The 15,880-nt window shown below is 46.4% G+C and overlaps 1 protein-coding gene across 5 annotated transcripts in view; it reads right to left on the reverse strand.

Moving 5' to 3' along the window:
* The window catches only part of ACADSB (acyl-CoA dehydrogenase short/branched chain), a 40,226-nt gene extending 24,387 nt beyond the window's left edge, over positions 1–15,839 (reverse strand). For 4 of the 5 annotated variants that reach the window (XM_082854744.1, XM_082854743.1, XM_082854742.1 and 1 more), the window contains exon 1: positions 15,744–15,839. In XM_082854744.1, the coding sequence (XP_082710870.1) occupies positions 15,744–15,785 (42 nt within the window). In that variant the 5' untranslated portion in view covers positions 15,786–15,839. Of the gene's footprint in view, positions 1–758; positions 912–15,743 lie in introns of those variants that run through there. The other variant, XM_082854745.1, reaches the window with a different exon arrangement.
* Between the last annotated feature and the right edge of the window lie 41 nt (positions 15,840–15,880).

The following is a 15,880-nucleotide window of genomic DNA, read 5'->3' on the forward strand; positions in this document are numbered from 1 at the left end:
CACCTTTGGCAAGATCCTGTAGAGCGTGGGTCTAGCAAGAATCCCCCTGATTTCTGCTGTTTTCTCTTTTAATTTTCCACCCACTGACCCCCACCCTGCTTCTTGGCTATAAATATCCATGTGTCCTTGTATTTGGAGTTGAGCTTTGATCTCACATCCCTACTGCAAAACCCCAATGCAGTAGTCCCTTCCTGAATAAAGTCTTCTTTACCATCTTTTACAAGGGTCATGAACTAGTTCTTTTCTTTTTTTAACAAGCTGTTGTAGTGGGTGGAAGGGAATGGACGGACCCTTATACTTTATGGGTTAGTGTAAAAACTGATGTAATTATAAGGCCAGCAGGTCCGGGGAAGGGCCCAGGGAGCCAGACGGAAGCCCCGCCAAAGTGGCTGATGCAACCGACACCTGACATTGCCACAACACCCAAAAAGGGCTGCTTCACACAGCAAGCACCTCCCCTGCGTCCACCCCTATAAATTTTGTTCGTGCCCACACCCGGGCGCGACTTCTCTGGCCCCTTTCTCTCGGATCAGTGAACCTCGCCCGGGAGCGTTCCCAAATAAAGCTTGCTTAAGCTCTCCTCCATTTTTTGGTGCCGTTCCTTACATTTGGTGCCGAAACCCGGGAGGGGTACCCAGCCCCACAAATTACCGCGGGACCACCCCTCCCGACCGGGGACCTTTGCTCACCCACCCGATCTGGCAGAAGCGGGGTAAGTCCCTCCTTCGTTCCCCTGGACCCCCGGGGACCCTACCCACCGGACTCCCTGGCCTTAACCGCGGCCGCGTCAGGGACTCCTCCGTCTTCCCTCCGAGCCTCGGGCGATTGTGGAGACGTCCCAACCGCCTGACTGCTCTCCGATCCACCGTGACCAGAGATTGAGACCAGAGACGTCTCTCTCTTTCTCTGTTCACCCGGGGACAGACCGGAGGTCATGGGGACTTCAGAATCCAAACCAGATCCTAAGGCACCCCTGGGGTGTCTCCTGGCCAACTTTACAAAACTCGGCTTTTCTCAAGATCTCCGCCGCAGGCGGCTCACATTCTATTCCACCAAGGCCTGGCCACAGTACCCTCTAGACAATCAATCTAAATGGCCTCCTGAAGGAACTTTCGATTTCAACATCCTCCGCGATTTAGATAACTACTGCCGCAGGACGGGCAAATGGTCCGAGGTCCCCTACGTCCAGGCCTTCTGGTATTTACGCTCCCGCCCTTCCCTCTGCGTCGACTGTTCCACTTTCCAGATCCTTGCCAAACAGACATCTCCTACATCCAAGCCCCTAATTTCCTTTGACGATGACCCCTCTCCACTAGCCGACCCACCCGAATCTCTCGCCTCTCCCCCGTCCAGAGCTCCTCTCCAACCCCCACCCTACCCTGGACCGGCCCCTCTCCCTCCCGAGCCCACTCCATCGCCCCCCACCGCTCCCCCGCTCCCCCCGGCAACCTCCCCCTTAGCCCCCCCCCTTCCCCCGCTTCCTCTCCCTCCGTCTCTCTCTCATCACCCCTCTCCTCGCCAGTCAGCTCACACACCCCCTCCCACCACCACGACTCCCAGGACCCAGACCTTCTAGTTCATGTTCCCTTTTTCCCTTCAAGATCTCTCTCAAATAGAAAAGCGATTAGGCTCCTTTTCCGCCGACTCCTCCCGCTACATCAAAGAATTTCGCTACCTCTCTCAAGCTTACGATCTAACCAGGCACGACATCTTTGTGATCCTATCTTCCACTCTGACACCCGACGAGAGGGAACGAATTCAAACTGCTGCCCGAAACCACGCAGATCAGGTCCACCTCACTGATAACTCTATGCCCGTCGGAGCCACTGCCGTTCCTGGCACCGTTCCTGGCACCGATCCGGGCTGGAGTTATCAGGACGGCCAAGACGGTCGCCGCAAACGCGATCTAATGATCCAATGCCTCTTGGCTGGTATGCAGGCTGCCTCCCACAAGACTGTCAACTTCGAAAAGCTAAAAGAGATAACCCAAGAGCCCAATGAAAATCCAGCCGTTTTTCTCACCCGCCTTACAGAGGCCCTAACTCTCTACACCCGCTTGGACCCTGACACCCCCGCAGGCGCAACGGTCTTGGCCACCCTCTTTATCACCCAATCAGCCCCTGATATCAGAAAAAAACTTAAGCGGGCAGAGGACGGCCCCCAGACTCCCATCCGAGACCTGGTAAAAATGGCCTTTGAAGTCTACAATGCCCGTGAAGATTTGGTAGAGTCCAGCCGACAGACCCAAGCCCTCGTAGCCGCCCTGCGGCTGGCCATCTCCCATGGACAACATCCACGGGACCCGCCGAAGGCAACCCCACCAGGGGCCTGCTTCAAGTGCGGAAAAGAGGGGCACTGGGCTCGCCAATGTCCCAATCCCCGGCCTCCTTCCAAGCCCTGCCCTGGCTGCGGGCTAGCAGGCCATTGGAAAAGTGACTGCCCTACGGCCGGCCCTCCCTCAGCGCCTCCACGCGGAGGGCGAACCGACCCGATGGCTCTACTACTCGAACTCCTGGAATTGGCTGACGACTGACATCACCCGGACTCGAAAGACCCCCATCACCCGCGCCGAGCCCAGGGTAACGCTACAGGTAGCAGGTAAGTCCATCTCATTCCTGGTGGACACGGGGGCTACCTATTCGGTCTTGCCTACATATTCTGGGCCAGTTTTTCCTTCCCAGATCTCGGTTATGGGCATCGACGGTAAGCCGTCCTTCCCCCTCCAGACCGTCCCCCTTTCATGTTACATCGAGAGGCTCCCTTTTACTCATTCTTTCTTAGTCATACCGTCCTGCCCGGTTCCTCTGCTAGGTCGTGATGTTCTCTTCCAATTAGGGGCCTCTCCAACTGGCCAGGCTTGATCCTAAGGCCCCCTCCTCTCAACTCCTGCTCCCCCTCCTCTGTCTGGTAGCGGAACCCTCTCCCTCCTCTCATCTCCCCCAACCGGATAGACCCCCAGGTCTGGGATACCTCAAAACCCATAATAGCGACACACCATCCCCCTGTCCTAATCCGTCTAAAAGACCCCTCCAAGTTTCCATCCAGGCCCCAATTCCCCATTTCTGAAACTCATCTAAGGGGCTTACAACCTATTATCACCAGACTCTTAGACCAGGGGCTCCTCATCCCCATGGACTCTCCCTGCAACACCCCCATCCTGCCTGTCCGCAAGGCCTCAGGAGATTACCGCCTGGTCCAGGACCTCCAACTGATCCATGAAGCAATAATTCCCCTCCACCCAGTTGTGCAAAACCCATACACTTTGCTCTCCCATATTCCCCCGTCCACCACCCATTTTACGGTCCTCGATCTCAAAGACGCCTTCTTTTCTATCCCCCTACACCCTGATTCCTACTTCCTTTTTGCTTTCACCTGGACAGATCCGGATACCCAGGCTTCCCGTCAGCTCACCTGGACGGTTCTTCCCCAGGGCTTCCGCGACAGCCCCCCACCTCTTTGGCCAGGCTCTGGCGCGGGACCTCGCTTCCTGCCCTCTCACCCCCAGTATAGTCCTCCAATACGTGGATGACCTCCTCCTCTGTAGCCCATCTCTCAGCCTCTCAAAACAACACACTGCTGACCTCCTCAATTATCTCGGCTCTCGCCAACCAAGGCCCAACTGTCTACACCCTCAGTAACCTACCTGGGGATTCACCTTACCCCCACAACAAAGCCGACCGCACCCAGGCCATCTGCGACCTCCAACCTCCAGAGACAGCTGACCAGATTCTCTCCTTTCTGGGCCTAATAGGATTTTTCCGACACTGGATCCCTAACTTTGCTCTTCTTGCTAAACCCCTATATTTGGCTGCTAAAGAAACCCCCCCAAGAACCCCTTACCTCTCCCTCCCAGAACTTACCTTTTCCCCCTTTAAGAGTCCCCATATTTCTTGATTTAGAAAAAAAGAACCTCACAATTTGCTATGGCAGCCGCCCAAACTTAACTAATGATGCACTCCCTTGCAATTCATCCCTCCCTGTAACTACGCCAATGGGGGCCCCACCAGGCTTGTTCTTTTGGTGTAATGGCTCCCTTACAAAAAAGGTCAACTCTTCCTCCCCCTTCCCATGTATCCCCGTCACCCTTGTTCCACAACTCACATTATATGGCCAAGCCGAATTTCTCTCACTTACCACACAACTCTCTAGCCGACAGAAAAGGGCCATCTTACTCCCTATGGTCGTAGGCATTTCCCTCGCCTCCTCTCTCGTCGCTGCGGGCATCGGGGGAGGAGCCCTAACACACAGTGTCGCAACATCCCGCGACCTAGAGCAGAAACTCCAGCTAGCCATCGAGGCTTCTGCCACCTCCATCGCCTCCCTCCAGCGCCAGCTCACCTTAGTAGCCCGAGTTGCCCTCCAAAATCGACGCGCCCTGGACCTTCTGACAGCCGACAAAGGAGGTGCCTGCCTCTTCCTACAGGAAGAGTGCTGCTACTACATCAACGAGACAGGGGTCGTTGAAGACAATGTAGATGCTCTCCGACGCTTAAAAGAACTCCAACGCAGGCAGCGACAATCCACCTCCCCCATCCCCGACTGGTGGCGGTCCACCCTCTATACCTGGCTGACACCAGTCCTAGGCCCCTTAATCCTTATCTGCATCCTATTCATGCTTGCACCCTGTTTACTCAGGTTTCTCCGCAGACGTACACAAGAAGTCTCTCGGGTGGCAGTGAATCAGATGCTCCTCCACCCATAAGCCTTACTACCCACAGAAACCCCCGCTGCCGCCCTCCCCTAACCTCCGGACCGCTCCCTTCCAGCGCCCCCGTACAGCAGGAAGTAGCCAGAGACCAAACGTCGCCCCATTACACCAAAGAAGTCGGGATGTAAGGCCAGCAGGTCCGGGGAAGGGCCCAGGGAGCCAGACAGAATCCCCGCCAAAGTGGCTGATGCAACCGACACCTGACATTGCCACAACACCCAAAAAGGGCTGCTTCACACAGCAAGCACCTCCCCTGCGTCCACCCCTATAAATTTTGTTCGCGCCCACGCCCGGGCGCGACTTCTCTGGCCCCTTTCTCTCCGACCAGTGAACCTCGCCTGGGAGCGTTCCCAAATAAAGCTTGCTTAAGCTCTCCTCCGGTTTTTGGTGCCATTCCTTACAGTAATTACTGTCCTAAGTGACAGTAAAGATAGACATACATGTCCTGAGGCCCAGCAATTCCATTTGAATTCATATGCACAATTATAAACATGCGAAGAATGAAATGACATCTGAAATGGTGAAAAATTAAGAATCTAATTATCAACAAAGGAATGCATAAGTCGTGGTATATTGATTTAACAGTATATTTTACAACAGTTAAAGTGAACTAGGGAGCTACATATATCAACATGGATAAGTCTTGAAAATATATTAAGCACAAAAAGTACTTTGCAAAAGGATTTATTCAGGGAGACAGCGTTAATGCACACTTTAAAAACACCAAATGTTAGTATATATTCTCATTGATACACACAGATGTAGTCTAAAAACAGGAAGCATACACATCAGCCTCAGGAGTGTCGTTATGTTGTGATTTCTCTTGTGTTAGGATTCCCACTCTCCTTGTGTGAAACTCACAGCAGTTGAGGTATGTTCAGTAAGTCAAGATGGAGTCATGGCAGAAAATGTGGAGTCCCAGCGTCTTAGTGTGATAAATTAAGAGTGTTAAGGAATTTGTTTGGTAAAGCCTGAGGAAAACCATCACTGAAACAGAAGGAGCAACTGCTGGAGACAAGACCCCTTGGGCACCATGACCATTACACCTACTGGCCGACTCCTTAGAACACTGAGATGACTTGAAGGGTCTTGGTTGGAGGACCTGACTCCTCGCTGCTGGGCTGTTGCAGATGGACGCTGCCAGAAGGCCCTGCTGGAGCAGAAGGCGACTTTGCCTCCATGCTTGTCTCCACACCCGTTGCTGGACCAGGACTGCCACTCATGCTGAAACACCTGCTTTCCGGACTTCTGGGAGTGCTTGTTATCCCCTTGTCTAGTTTCCCTACTTTGACTAACCCGTGCTGTGTGCTAATTGTGTGCAATAAACTGAGATCAGCTACCTTTTGTCTGATCTCCGGTCCTGTGATCCAAAACTGGCCTCACTGCTGGGCCTCGGTTACAAGTTACTTCTGTGGAGAGGGTGGAAGTGCAGGGTTTATGTCGGAATTGTTTTATTTCTTAAAAAAGACAGCAAAAGCAGCTTGTGTGGAAATGGGTGCCAGTTGTACTATTTCTCACACTTACCTGTGTTATTAGAAATATTTAATAATAAAAATTTTGATGTTTTAAAATGAATACCTGAACCACGTATTCTTCGGGCTTTCAAAGTAGGCTTGTTTTTAAAAATGCTAGATGTAGGTCTTAAATAATATGTTCAGCATCACACTACAGAACAATTTTATGGACTTCTTAAGAACCTAACTGCAAAATATAATTATACATAATTAAACTAAAGAAACTAGTTTATCCTGGGAACTTTTACCAATGACTCTATTAGTGTCTTTGAAACAAGTCCCCCTGAGATTTAAATCAGGGGTCGCCACTCTTGGCTACATACCCAGATCACCTGCGGGCGCTTAGACTAAAAGATTTCAGCCCCACCAATTCAGACTCTGATCTAACAGACTTAGGATGAAGCCTGGGCTTCTGCATTTCTAAAATGCTCCCTGAGGTGTGTGAGTGGAAAAAAAAAATTGTTGCCTGCCAAATCAGTAAACAAAGGATGTTGCAGCCATCACATTACAGCCACTCCATTGGTGAGCCCTGAGGAAACTCAGGAGACAGCACTGGATTACTGGCCCCAGATAGCTTAGGTGCATATCAAAGGAATGATTTTAGTGTGCCCAAAACTCTTGCATCTTCCCATACACAGAAAAGTGCTAAATTCATTAACTTGAGATGTCTGGTTTTCTTTTAATTATCAGCAATCTTTTGATGTTCCTACCACCCGGTCTTTGGTGCAAAAACCCCTATATATCTTGGCCCCTCCCTTACCTCTTTGGAGCAGTCCCTCAGAGTGATGAGAGGCTGTCTCCCCAGCTTGAAGTCCTCAGAATGTCCGCTGAATAAAACAGAATTCTCATCTTTTAGGTTGTGCACTTTTTCAGTTGACAGGTGACTCTCATATGTAGCATGAGCTGGAATCTGTGTTTACATGCTTGACTCATGTCACCCCTTATAACTTTCAAAAGCCAAATTATTCGCTTGTTGAATAAATGATCCACAACTGCACCTTCCCTGCTCCCCCTTCACCATGCCCCCAGTTGTCTTACTTAAGACTTTTTGGTTTGAACAGGTAACTATGTTCAAAAAAGCTGTTGCCCTATTTCCCATCCAGCCCACTTTCAACATCCTCCATAGGGGATAAGGGAGATCCTTATGTATCCTTTTGGTATTCTTCATATACAAACATAAGCAAGTAGAAATATAGTTGCTTATTTTCCTCCTGGTCCTTCTAAGAGAGCATACTATGTACCATATTCTGGCCTATTTATTTATTTATTTATTTATCTATCTATCTATCTATTTATTTATTTCCCCATGTAGCAATATATTCTGGAGATGTTTCTAACATGTAACAGAATTCCCTTTGTTATTATAAGTAATGCTGTAACAAGGGAGCTCTTTGTTGTGAATGTCTATCTGTATCTTGACTGTGGACTTGGTTACACAAATCTACAAGTGATGAAGTACCACAGAACTATATGTACACATTTCTTGGGAAGAAAACTTCTCTACTGCCTTAGGTTCTAATGGTAGAGGTTGGGTGGGGGGGGGTAGGAAATGACCGACAATAAATGGATTTATAGGAGAAAAGATAGTTTCTTTATATCTACAGATGTACTTTCAGGAGGCTTTGTTTAAATTTAGATAATGTTTCTTTCTTGTGGCTGCTGAATGGTCAAATGTTTTAGGTTTAGAGTAATTTTCATACCACTTTGTTGGGCTATCCTTTCCTTGGCGTTACAATAATATCAATTTCCCGGTTCCAATAACTGTACTACTGAGATACAACCATGGGAGAATCTGAGTGGATGGGGGGACCTCTCTCTACTGTTTGTATTTATGCAACTTCCTATGAATCTAATTACATACTGCAAAGTAAAGTTTCTAAAAAAAAATGCTGCAATGAATAACTTTTGACGTACATTATTTCACATCTGTAGCACAAGCTAGAAGAGGGAAATCTCTGTCAATGTTAAAAATAAATTCAAAATACTGACAAATTTTCTCTAATTGTCCTCCGTAAAAGTTAAACCATTCTCACGCCCACTAGCAAATATATAATGGTGCCTGTTTCCCTAGAATCTTGCCAAAACAGCTTGTAGGCCAGTTTATTTCTGCATCCATCTCATTGGTAAAAAAACATTGTATCACAAAGTGTTCTTATAGCTGTCTTTCATTTACGAGTTTGCACCCCTTTTCATACATTTAAGAACATTTCTAATTCTGTTTTTGTTTATTCATGTCCTGTGCTCTTTTCCTATTCAGTTTTTTTTTTCCTATTGATTTCTAAGAGCTCAATATAAATTAAGGAAATTAGCTCTTTGGTGACAGGTGTGAGCAAAACACAGCGCTTCCCTCATCATCCAGTTACACGAGGGTAAAGTCGCAACCCACTATAGTCTCCCACCAACGGTGTACCCTAAACGTAATTCAGACTTTTTTAAAAAACCTGCAGGCTCAATGAAGCAATCTGTGCTTTCTACAAAAGGGTCCCTAGATGGATATATTATCTCAGGAAGAATTTCAATGACCCCAGATTCTTCCTGTGCATTAAAAAAAGCACTAAAATCATTAACTTGAGGTATTTGTTCCTTGTGATTAGTATTAGTCTTTTATCAAGATGTATGCTTGACTGCATGTCTTTCCCTGCCGAAACCTTCGTATATATGGTGGTTCCTCCCCTACCTTTTGTTTTGAGCTACTCACTGAGAGGCTATCTCCCAGGTTTAGTCATCAGTAAGTCCCTGATCTCACAACTCTCATGTTGTGCATTTTTCTTTAAGTTGACAGAGGAGCTGCAAATTTTTTTCAACCACTTTGTCATCTGTCTTTTGGTTTTGCGCATAGTTTTTTTGTTTTGTCACGCAAAAGGTTTTGATGTTTATGTTGTCAAAATTATCAACCTTTCTTTGATTGGTGCCTTCCAGCTTTAAATTAGGATGACCTTCCTTACTCTAATAAAGGGATTTACCCATGTTTATTTTTAGAATTTTATGCATTCTATTTTTACATTTAATCTGAGTTTTTATATAGGCTAAAGATAACAGATGCATGAACAAAATTTTTCTTCTAAGTCCTTTTTGACTTAATAAGTCCAAAAAGCTCATATGATGATTCCAGAGCTAGATAATTAGAGTGGTCACTCTTGGTAAGCACATTTTGATGGTATTTTTAATGTCCTCTTGCAATGAAGCAACTTTACAGATCAAGGAAAGGTAAAATAATATTACGTTATAATTAAATGTGAAATGTTAAAAAAAAAAGACAACAGGCCCCAAATGGAATCACTTGTGCTAAGCCCACATCACCAAACCAGACTTAATACCTAAATTAATTAGTTTCAACTCTTCCCAGGAGTGGAATCTTAGACCAGTCAATCTGGAATTACCTGGTCAGCACTAGTGAGGTCATCTGCTTGACAGACCCTGCTGTCCCCTAAAGGAAGGTGACTTTGCCCCAATCATCTCCCTGCTAGCAACTTTCTAGCCCCACCCCCTCCTGCCTGTAAGTCTTATTTTGTATAGCTCTTTGGAGCTTCCTTCTGTTTACTAGATGGAAGGCTGCCCAATTCATGAGCTGTTGAATAAAGCCAATAAAATCTTTAAAATTTATTCAGCTGAATTTTGTTGTTTTAACAGTAAGATACTCAAAGGATCTTTTAGCTCAAATAACCATTCTCCAAGTTGCTGGAAACTAAAGAATATTTTAAAATTAAATTAACACAGTGAGATATAATTACACACCTATCAGAATGGCTAAAATAAAAAAATTACCGACAATGCCAACTGCCGGCAAGGATGAGGAGAAACTGGATCTCTCATACACTGCTGATAGGAATGTAAAATGGTAGGAGGTCAAGTTGGAAAACAGTTTCGTGGTTTCCTATAAAAATGCAGTTATCATATGATCCAGTAATTGTACTCCTGGGTATTATCCTAGAGAAACGAAAGCTTAAGTTCAAATAAAAACCTGCACACAAATGTTCATAGCAGCTTTATTCACAATAGTCAAAAACTGGAAACAATCTGGATGTCTTTCAGTAGGTGAATGGTTAAGCAACCATGGCATGTCCCTATCATGGTGTGGGGACCCACATGGAACCTCAGATTCCAATAAAGATTATTCCAAGCCAAAGACATTTGAGATTCAACAGATGCAGAAAAAAGTCTTCTTATCTGACTAAAAGAAGCAACACTGGGAAATGAGGCTACTGTAAATCCCCTCCTGGGGGACTTTATGGAAAAGACCACTCATACTTAAACACTGTTATCATCTTTCTTACCTCATATCTGTTCAAAAATCTGTTTGGTCTTTCCTAAAGAACCCTATTTGTTTTTCCCATAGAATCAATTTCTCCCCCCTCCCACTTCCCTACTAAGTATATAAACCTTTAACTTTATTTAATGAAGCTACTTCTTTTGTTGGCTTCCCTATGCATATCAAGTAAACCTTTTCCTCAGGTTAATCTGTCTTCTGTCAGTTTAATTTGCAGGCTCCACACGCTAAACCCAAGAGAGTAGTTGTTTTTTCCTCCTTTACAATGGAATACTACTCAGCAATAAAAAGGAACCAAGTATGATTCAGGCAACAACTTGTTTGAATGTCATAATAATTATGTTGAATGTAAAAAGCCAATTCCAAAAGGTTACAAATACATGATTCCATTTACCTAATAATCTTGAAATGATACCATTATACAGGTGGGGAACAGATCAGTGGTTATCAAGGGTTAGAAACAGGTGGGGTGGCGGAGTAGGGATGTTGTGTAGTTATAAAAGGGTAAAACAGGGCTTCCCTGATGGTGCAATGGTTGAGAGTCCGCCTGCCGATGCAGGGGACATGGGTTCGTGCCCTGTCCGGGAGGATCCCACGTGCTGCGGAGAAGCTGGGCCCCTGAGCCATGGTTGCTGAGCCTGCGCTCCACAACGGGAGAGGCCACAATAGTGAGAGGCCCGCATACAGCAAAAAAAAAAAAAAAAAAAAAAGGGTAAAACTAGGGCTCCTTGTGCTGACGGAACCGTCCTGTAGTTTGACTGTAGTGGTGCATACATGTGATAAAACTGCACAGAAGTGTATAAATTTATGTGTAAAACTGGAGATACCTGAAAAGGATTGATGGTTTGCATCAATGTCAATTTCCTGGTTGTGATACTGTACTATAGTTTTGTACGATGTTACCTTTGGGGCAAATTGCATAAAGGGTGTGCAGGATCTCTTTGTATTAGTTCTTATAACTGCATGAGATTCTACAATTATCTACTGAAAATAAATACTTTTAAAGAATTGTATCACTCCTCCCCCACACCCAAAAAAGTAAATTAAATTCCTTTAAAATTAGAGAAACCAAATGTTGTAGCTTTAAAATTACAGGAATTGGTATGGTTTATGAGAATTATATCAATGATTTAGAAGAATTAATGAATTAACATTTTATTTCTTATGCTAAATACTGTGTACTGGTTGTTTAAAAGACATATATTTAGGAGGTATTCCAAAAAGGAAGTAGTAGAAAGAAGGTCCTTCATGTCAAGTTTTTATATAATAAAAAGGAGATTAAACACCAATGTGCTTAATTATGCTCATCGCTTGTTACCACTTTAGGGTAATTAACCTAAGCAAAATGAGAACAGTGATTTTCTGATGCTTTTATGCTCCGTGGATGTTAAGGGTTAACATTGCATATAAACAGTTCTGCAATAGGCCAATATTTAATACAGAATTTAGATTTGACAGCTATGGCTCACTGTGTAATCAGTAGATGTCAGAACTACACTGGACACACTTTCTCCTACTGCCTTAGGTGCTGAGGTAGGCAGAGTCATGCCGAGGCAAATTTCCCTTATAGCAAAGAATGATGATGAGGAGGTGTGATGAGGATTTGCTTATAAAGGCGAGCAGAATGTGCCACCCCTAAATATGCCACTTTGGCACACTGATCATTTTTTTAAAATAATTATTTATTTATTTTTGGCTGTGTTGGGTCTTCGTTGCTGTGAGCGGGCTTTCTCTCTAGTTGCAGCGGGCGGGGGCTACTCTTCATTGCCCTGTGAGGGCTTCTCATTGTGGTGGCTTCTCTTGTTGCAGAGCACAGGCTCTAGGCACGCAGGCTTTGGTAGCTGTGGCGCGTAGGCTCCAGAGCGCAGGCTCAGTAGTTGTGGCGCACGGCTTAGCTGCTCCGTGGCACGTGGGATCTTCCTGGACCAGGGCTCGAACCCGAGTCCCCTGCATTGGCAGGCGGATTCTTAAACACTGCGCCATCAGGGAAGTCCCCACACTGATCATTTTGAATTAAAGATATTTAAGAAACAGCAGTGCAAGAAGGATACTGACCTCCTCTGTCCCCCCTGAAAACAGGAAATATCTCCCCTGTGAAAGGTACTCTCCCTCTACCAGGAGGGTAGAAGGCATCCTCATCACCAGAAACGGAATTGAGGGCAGAGAAGGCTGTATAAACAAAGCTTGTTACTTCTTCACTAATTAGCTACCCCAAGCCCAAACCTCTTTTTCTTGTCAATTCTTCACAAATGTACCGTTTCTTTGTCTAAAGAGCATAAAAGCTTCAGGTTTTGGTCACTTCTTTGAGTCTCATATCTTTTATGGGCTCCTTTAAGTACAAAATTTGTTTTTCTCCTGTTAATCTGTCATGCCAATTTAATTATCAGACCAGCTAAAGAACCTAGAAGGGAAAAGGGGAACAGTTTTCCTCCCCTATACTTATTAATGCTGTTTTATCCTTCAGGGTTTATATGTTTTTGTTCAGTAAATTACACAATACTTATTTCTCTATGCCCTAATAGTTCAAGGACTCCCAGTCTTCTACTAAGCAACACTTTACTGAATTCTGACTAAACCTGGGATGTCCATTTTAAGATCTGACTTAAGTACTGCATACCTGACTTTAGATTTTAAAAGTTGATCCTGGGACTTCCCTGGTGGTGCAGTGGTTAAGAATTCGCCTGCCAATGCAGGGGACACAGGTTCAGCCCTGGTCCAGGAAGATCCCATATGACGCGGAGCAACTAAGCCTGTGCACCACAACTACTGAGCCTGCGCTCTAGAGCCCACGAGCCACAACTACTGAGTCTGCGTTCTAGAGCCCGCGAGCCACAACTACTGAGCCTGCGTTCTAGAGCCCGCAAGCCACAACTACTGAAGCCCGCACGCCTAGATCCCGTGCTCCACAAAAGAGAAGTTACCGCAATAAGATCGTGCACCACAACCAAGAGTAGCCCCCGCTCGCTGCAACTAGAGAAAGCCCGCGTGCAGCAATGAAGACCCAACACAGCCCACGCCCCCCCAACCAAAAAAAAGAGTTTGATCGTTTCTGTTTTCATATGCCCAAGCCAAAACTTTGGCACCAGAATCTCTCTAATCCCTGCTTGCTTCCTCCCGAAACAGTAGCTTCTGTTTTCAGGTATTCTTGAAAACTACTAAACAGGTAACCTTTCCCTTCCATCAGTCTCAGGCTCCTCATTCCAGCCCCTAGTAGTTCCTAACAGTATCACCACCTTCTAGAAGAAGAGTAGACTGCCTCAGGAGTAGGCTAAATAAACCAAGACAGGGTACAGTGCCAGGAACCAGCATAAAGGAGACCTGTTTGCCTTCCGTGTGACCTTAGCCAAGTCAGCAAGTTCTCTTTCCCAAACTACCAGTGTACAAAAACGAAACCAGAGACTAACTTCCCTTTATTTCCAGAGGAATCTTAAAAGGTGGGATTATTAATGAACTTTTTTTTAAAATTGTGCAATTAACTTGGGTCCAATACCTTACCAGGTACTGGGAATTTCTTTGACCCACCCTCCTTTTCAGGGAAACCAGGCTGGTAGTAGAAAGAACAGTTAAGATAGAAGTAAGGACACCTGAGCTCCACACCAGGTGTGGCATATTCCAGTGCCCCCAGGTGAACACCAAACTGAGTCAAGGGAGCACCAGAACCTCAAGCAGTTCTTCATGGTTCAATGGACCAAGTTCATGCGCTGCCTCAATTTTCAATCCGTATCTCCATAAATTGACGCTGGGTTAGGGGGCTGTATTTTGAACTTCTCAAAAAACACTTGCCTCTGCTTTCCTTGGGTTGTTTCCTTTACATGGCACAAACTCTGCTTGTACTTTTGCTCTTAAGAAAGGACTGAAATATCCCTCTACTTCTTTTGCTCCAATTCTGAATAAAGCATGTTTGTCACAAAGCCTCCTCTGATATCCTACATTTATTCTCCTTTTGCTTTGCCTTTCTTCACCATTTACCCAGAATGGTCTGTAATGTACTCCAAAGGCTGACTTGTACCCTCCTGTGCTTCCATTCCCTCACACGCCCCATCCCTCATCTGTGGCTTTGCCTGTCTCCTACTTCTCTAGCTCTTATTTTTCTGCTGGTCCCCAGATCCTCCTCCTGCCCAGCTTCCAAAACTCTCCAGGGGTACATTTTACTGACACTTTTTAAAGTCTAAAAGAGTATTAATTAATTTTCCTTCTGTTCCCCCTAAACTACGTTTCCTCCAGACATCCCAATCTTTGCCCACCACTAAGCCACTCCATTTAGAAAATGTGGAGTCCATCTAATTCCTCCATCTCAAGGTAATTAGCAGCTCTTCTCAAGTCTATTAATGTATCTTCCTCGCTAACCGTCGGTGGTATCACCCTAGCTGAGGGCCTTGTTACACCACAGGTGAACTCTTGAAATGGGTCTAAGTGGTAGCTGTGCTTTTGAGTTCCTTCTGCAAGCTACTGACCATTTAGCTTGTAAAACTCTTTGGCAAACAGCACCTCAGAATCTCAACCGCTCCTGTTGGAATCTTGGAGATCGATTCGTATAGTCAACAAACTGGGTACAGCAAATAGGTTGAGAGTTTTTTATCAGGTTGTAAGGAGAATGGTCCCTTCTTCCCACCCTTCTGGAGCACACAATAGTACAGGTCTACACCAGCGGTACTCAATCAGGGGCAATTTTGCCTTTGGTTGTCACAACTCCGGGGTGCTAAACATCCTACAGTGCGCAGGACAGCCTCCCACAATTGAGAATTATTTGGCCTCAAATGTCAACAGTGCCAAAGCTAAGAAACCCTGGTCTAGCACTTAGGAAGAAAGGAATCAAGACAAATGGGAAATGTAATCATTGGGGAAAAGCGACATCAGAGAAATGACATCTCTACAAAATGCCTCGAAAGATTCAAGACTCGGCAGCTTTCAGGACCCAACGGCCTGCAAAAGATATCTTACAGCTGTGTCTCTCCGACTCCATGCAAGGTGACTGCTCCGTCAAAGAAGCTTCTAGACCAGCCCATAGCCCCCTTCTCACCAGCTGCCACTCCCAGCCCTCCTTACAGAAACTGAGGCCGGCTCGGCTAGAGGCCTGGAGAGAGGTCGGGGTCGGGGCCGGCCCGCGGTGAGGGGTCTGAGAGAGACCCGGCGGAGGGAGGGAAGCGCGGGCCCGGGACGTGGACCGGGCGCCCCAGTCCCGTCAGGGGAAGACCCCGCTGCCGGGGCCAAGGTCATTCGGGGCCCCCAAGACGCCCGCTGCGAGCGCACTTACCAGCGCGCAGCCGCGTAGCAGCCGAACCGTGGCTCCCTCCATCTGCGCCCCAGGGCAAGCTCCCTCAAGAACCCCGGGAAGCGGCTCTGGCGAGCCTCCGGGCCGCACACCAATGCCTGGGGGCGAGTGGAGCCAGA

Source organism: Leucopleurus acutus (assembly GCF_964270905.1).
Source record: "Leucopleurus acutus genome assembly, chromosome: 14".
Classification (NCBI taxonomy): domain Eukaryota; kingdom Metazoa; phylum Chordata; class Mammalia; order Artiodactyla; family Delphinidae; genus Leucopleurus; species Leucopleurus acutus.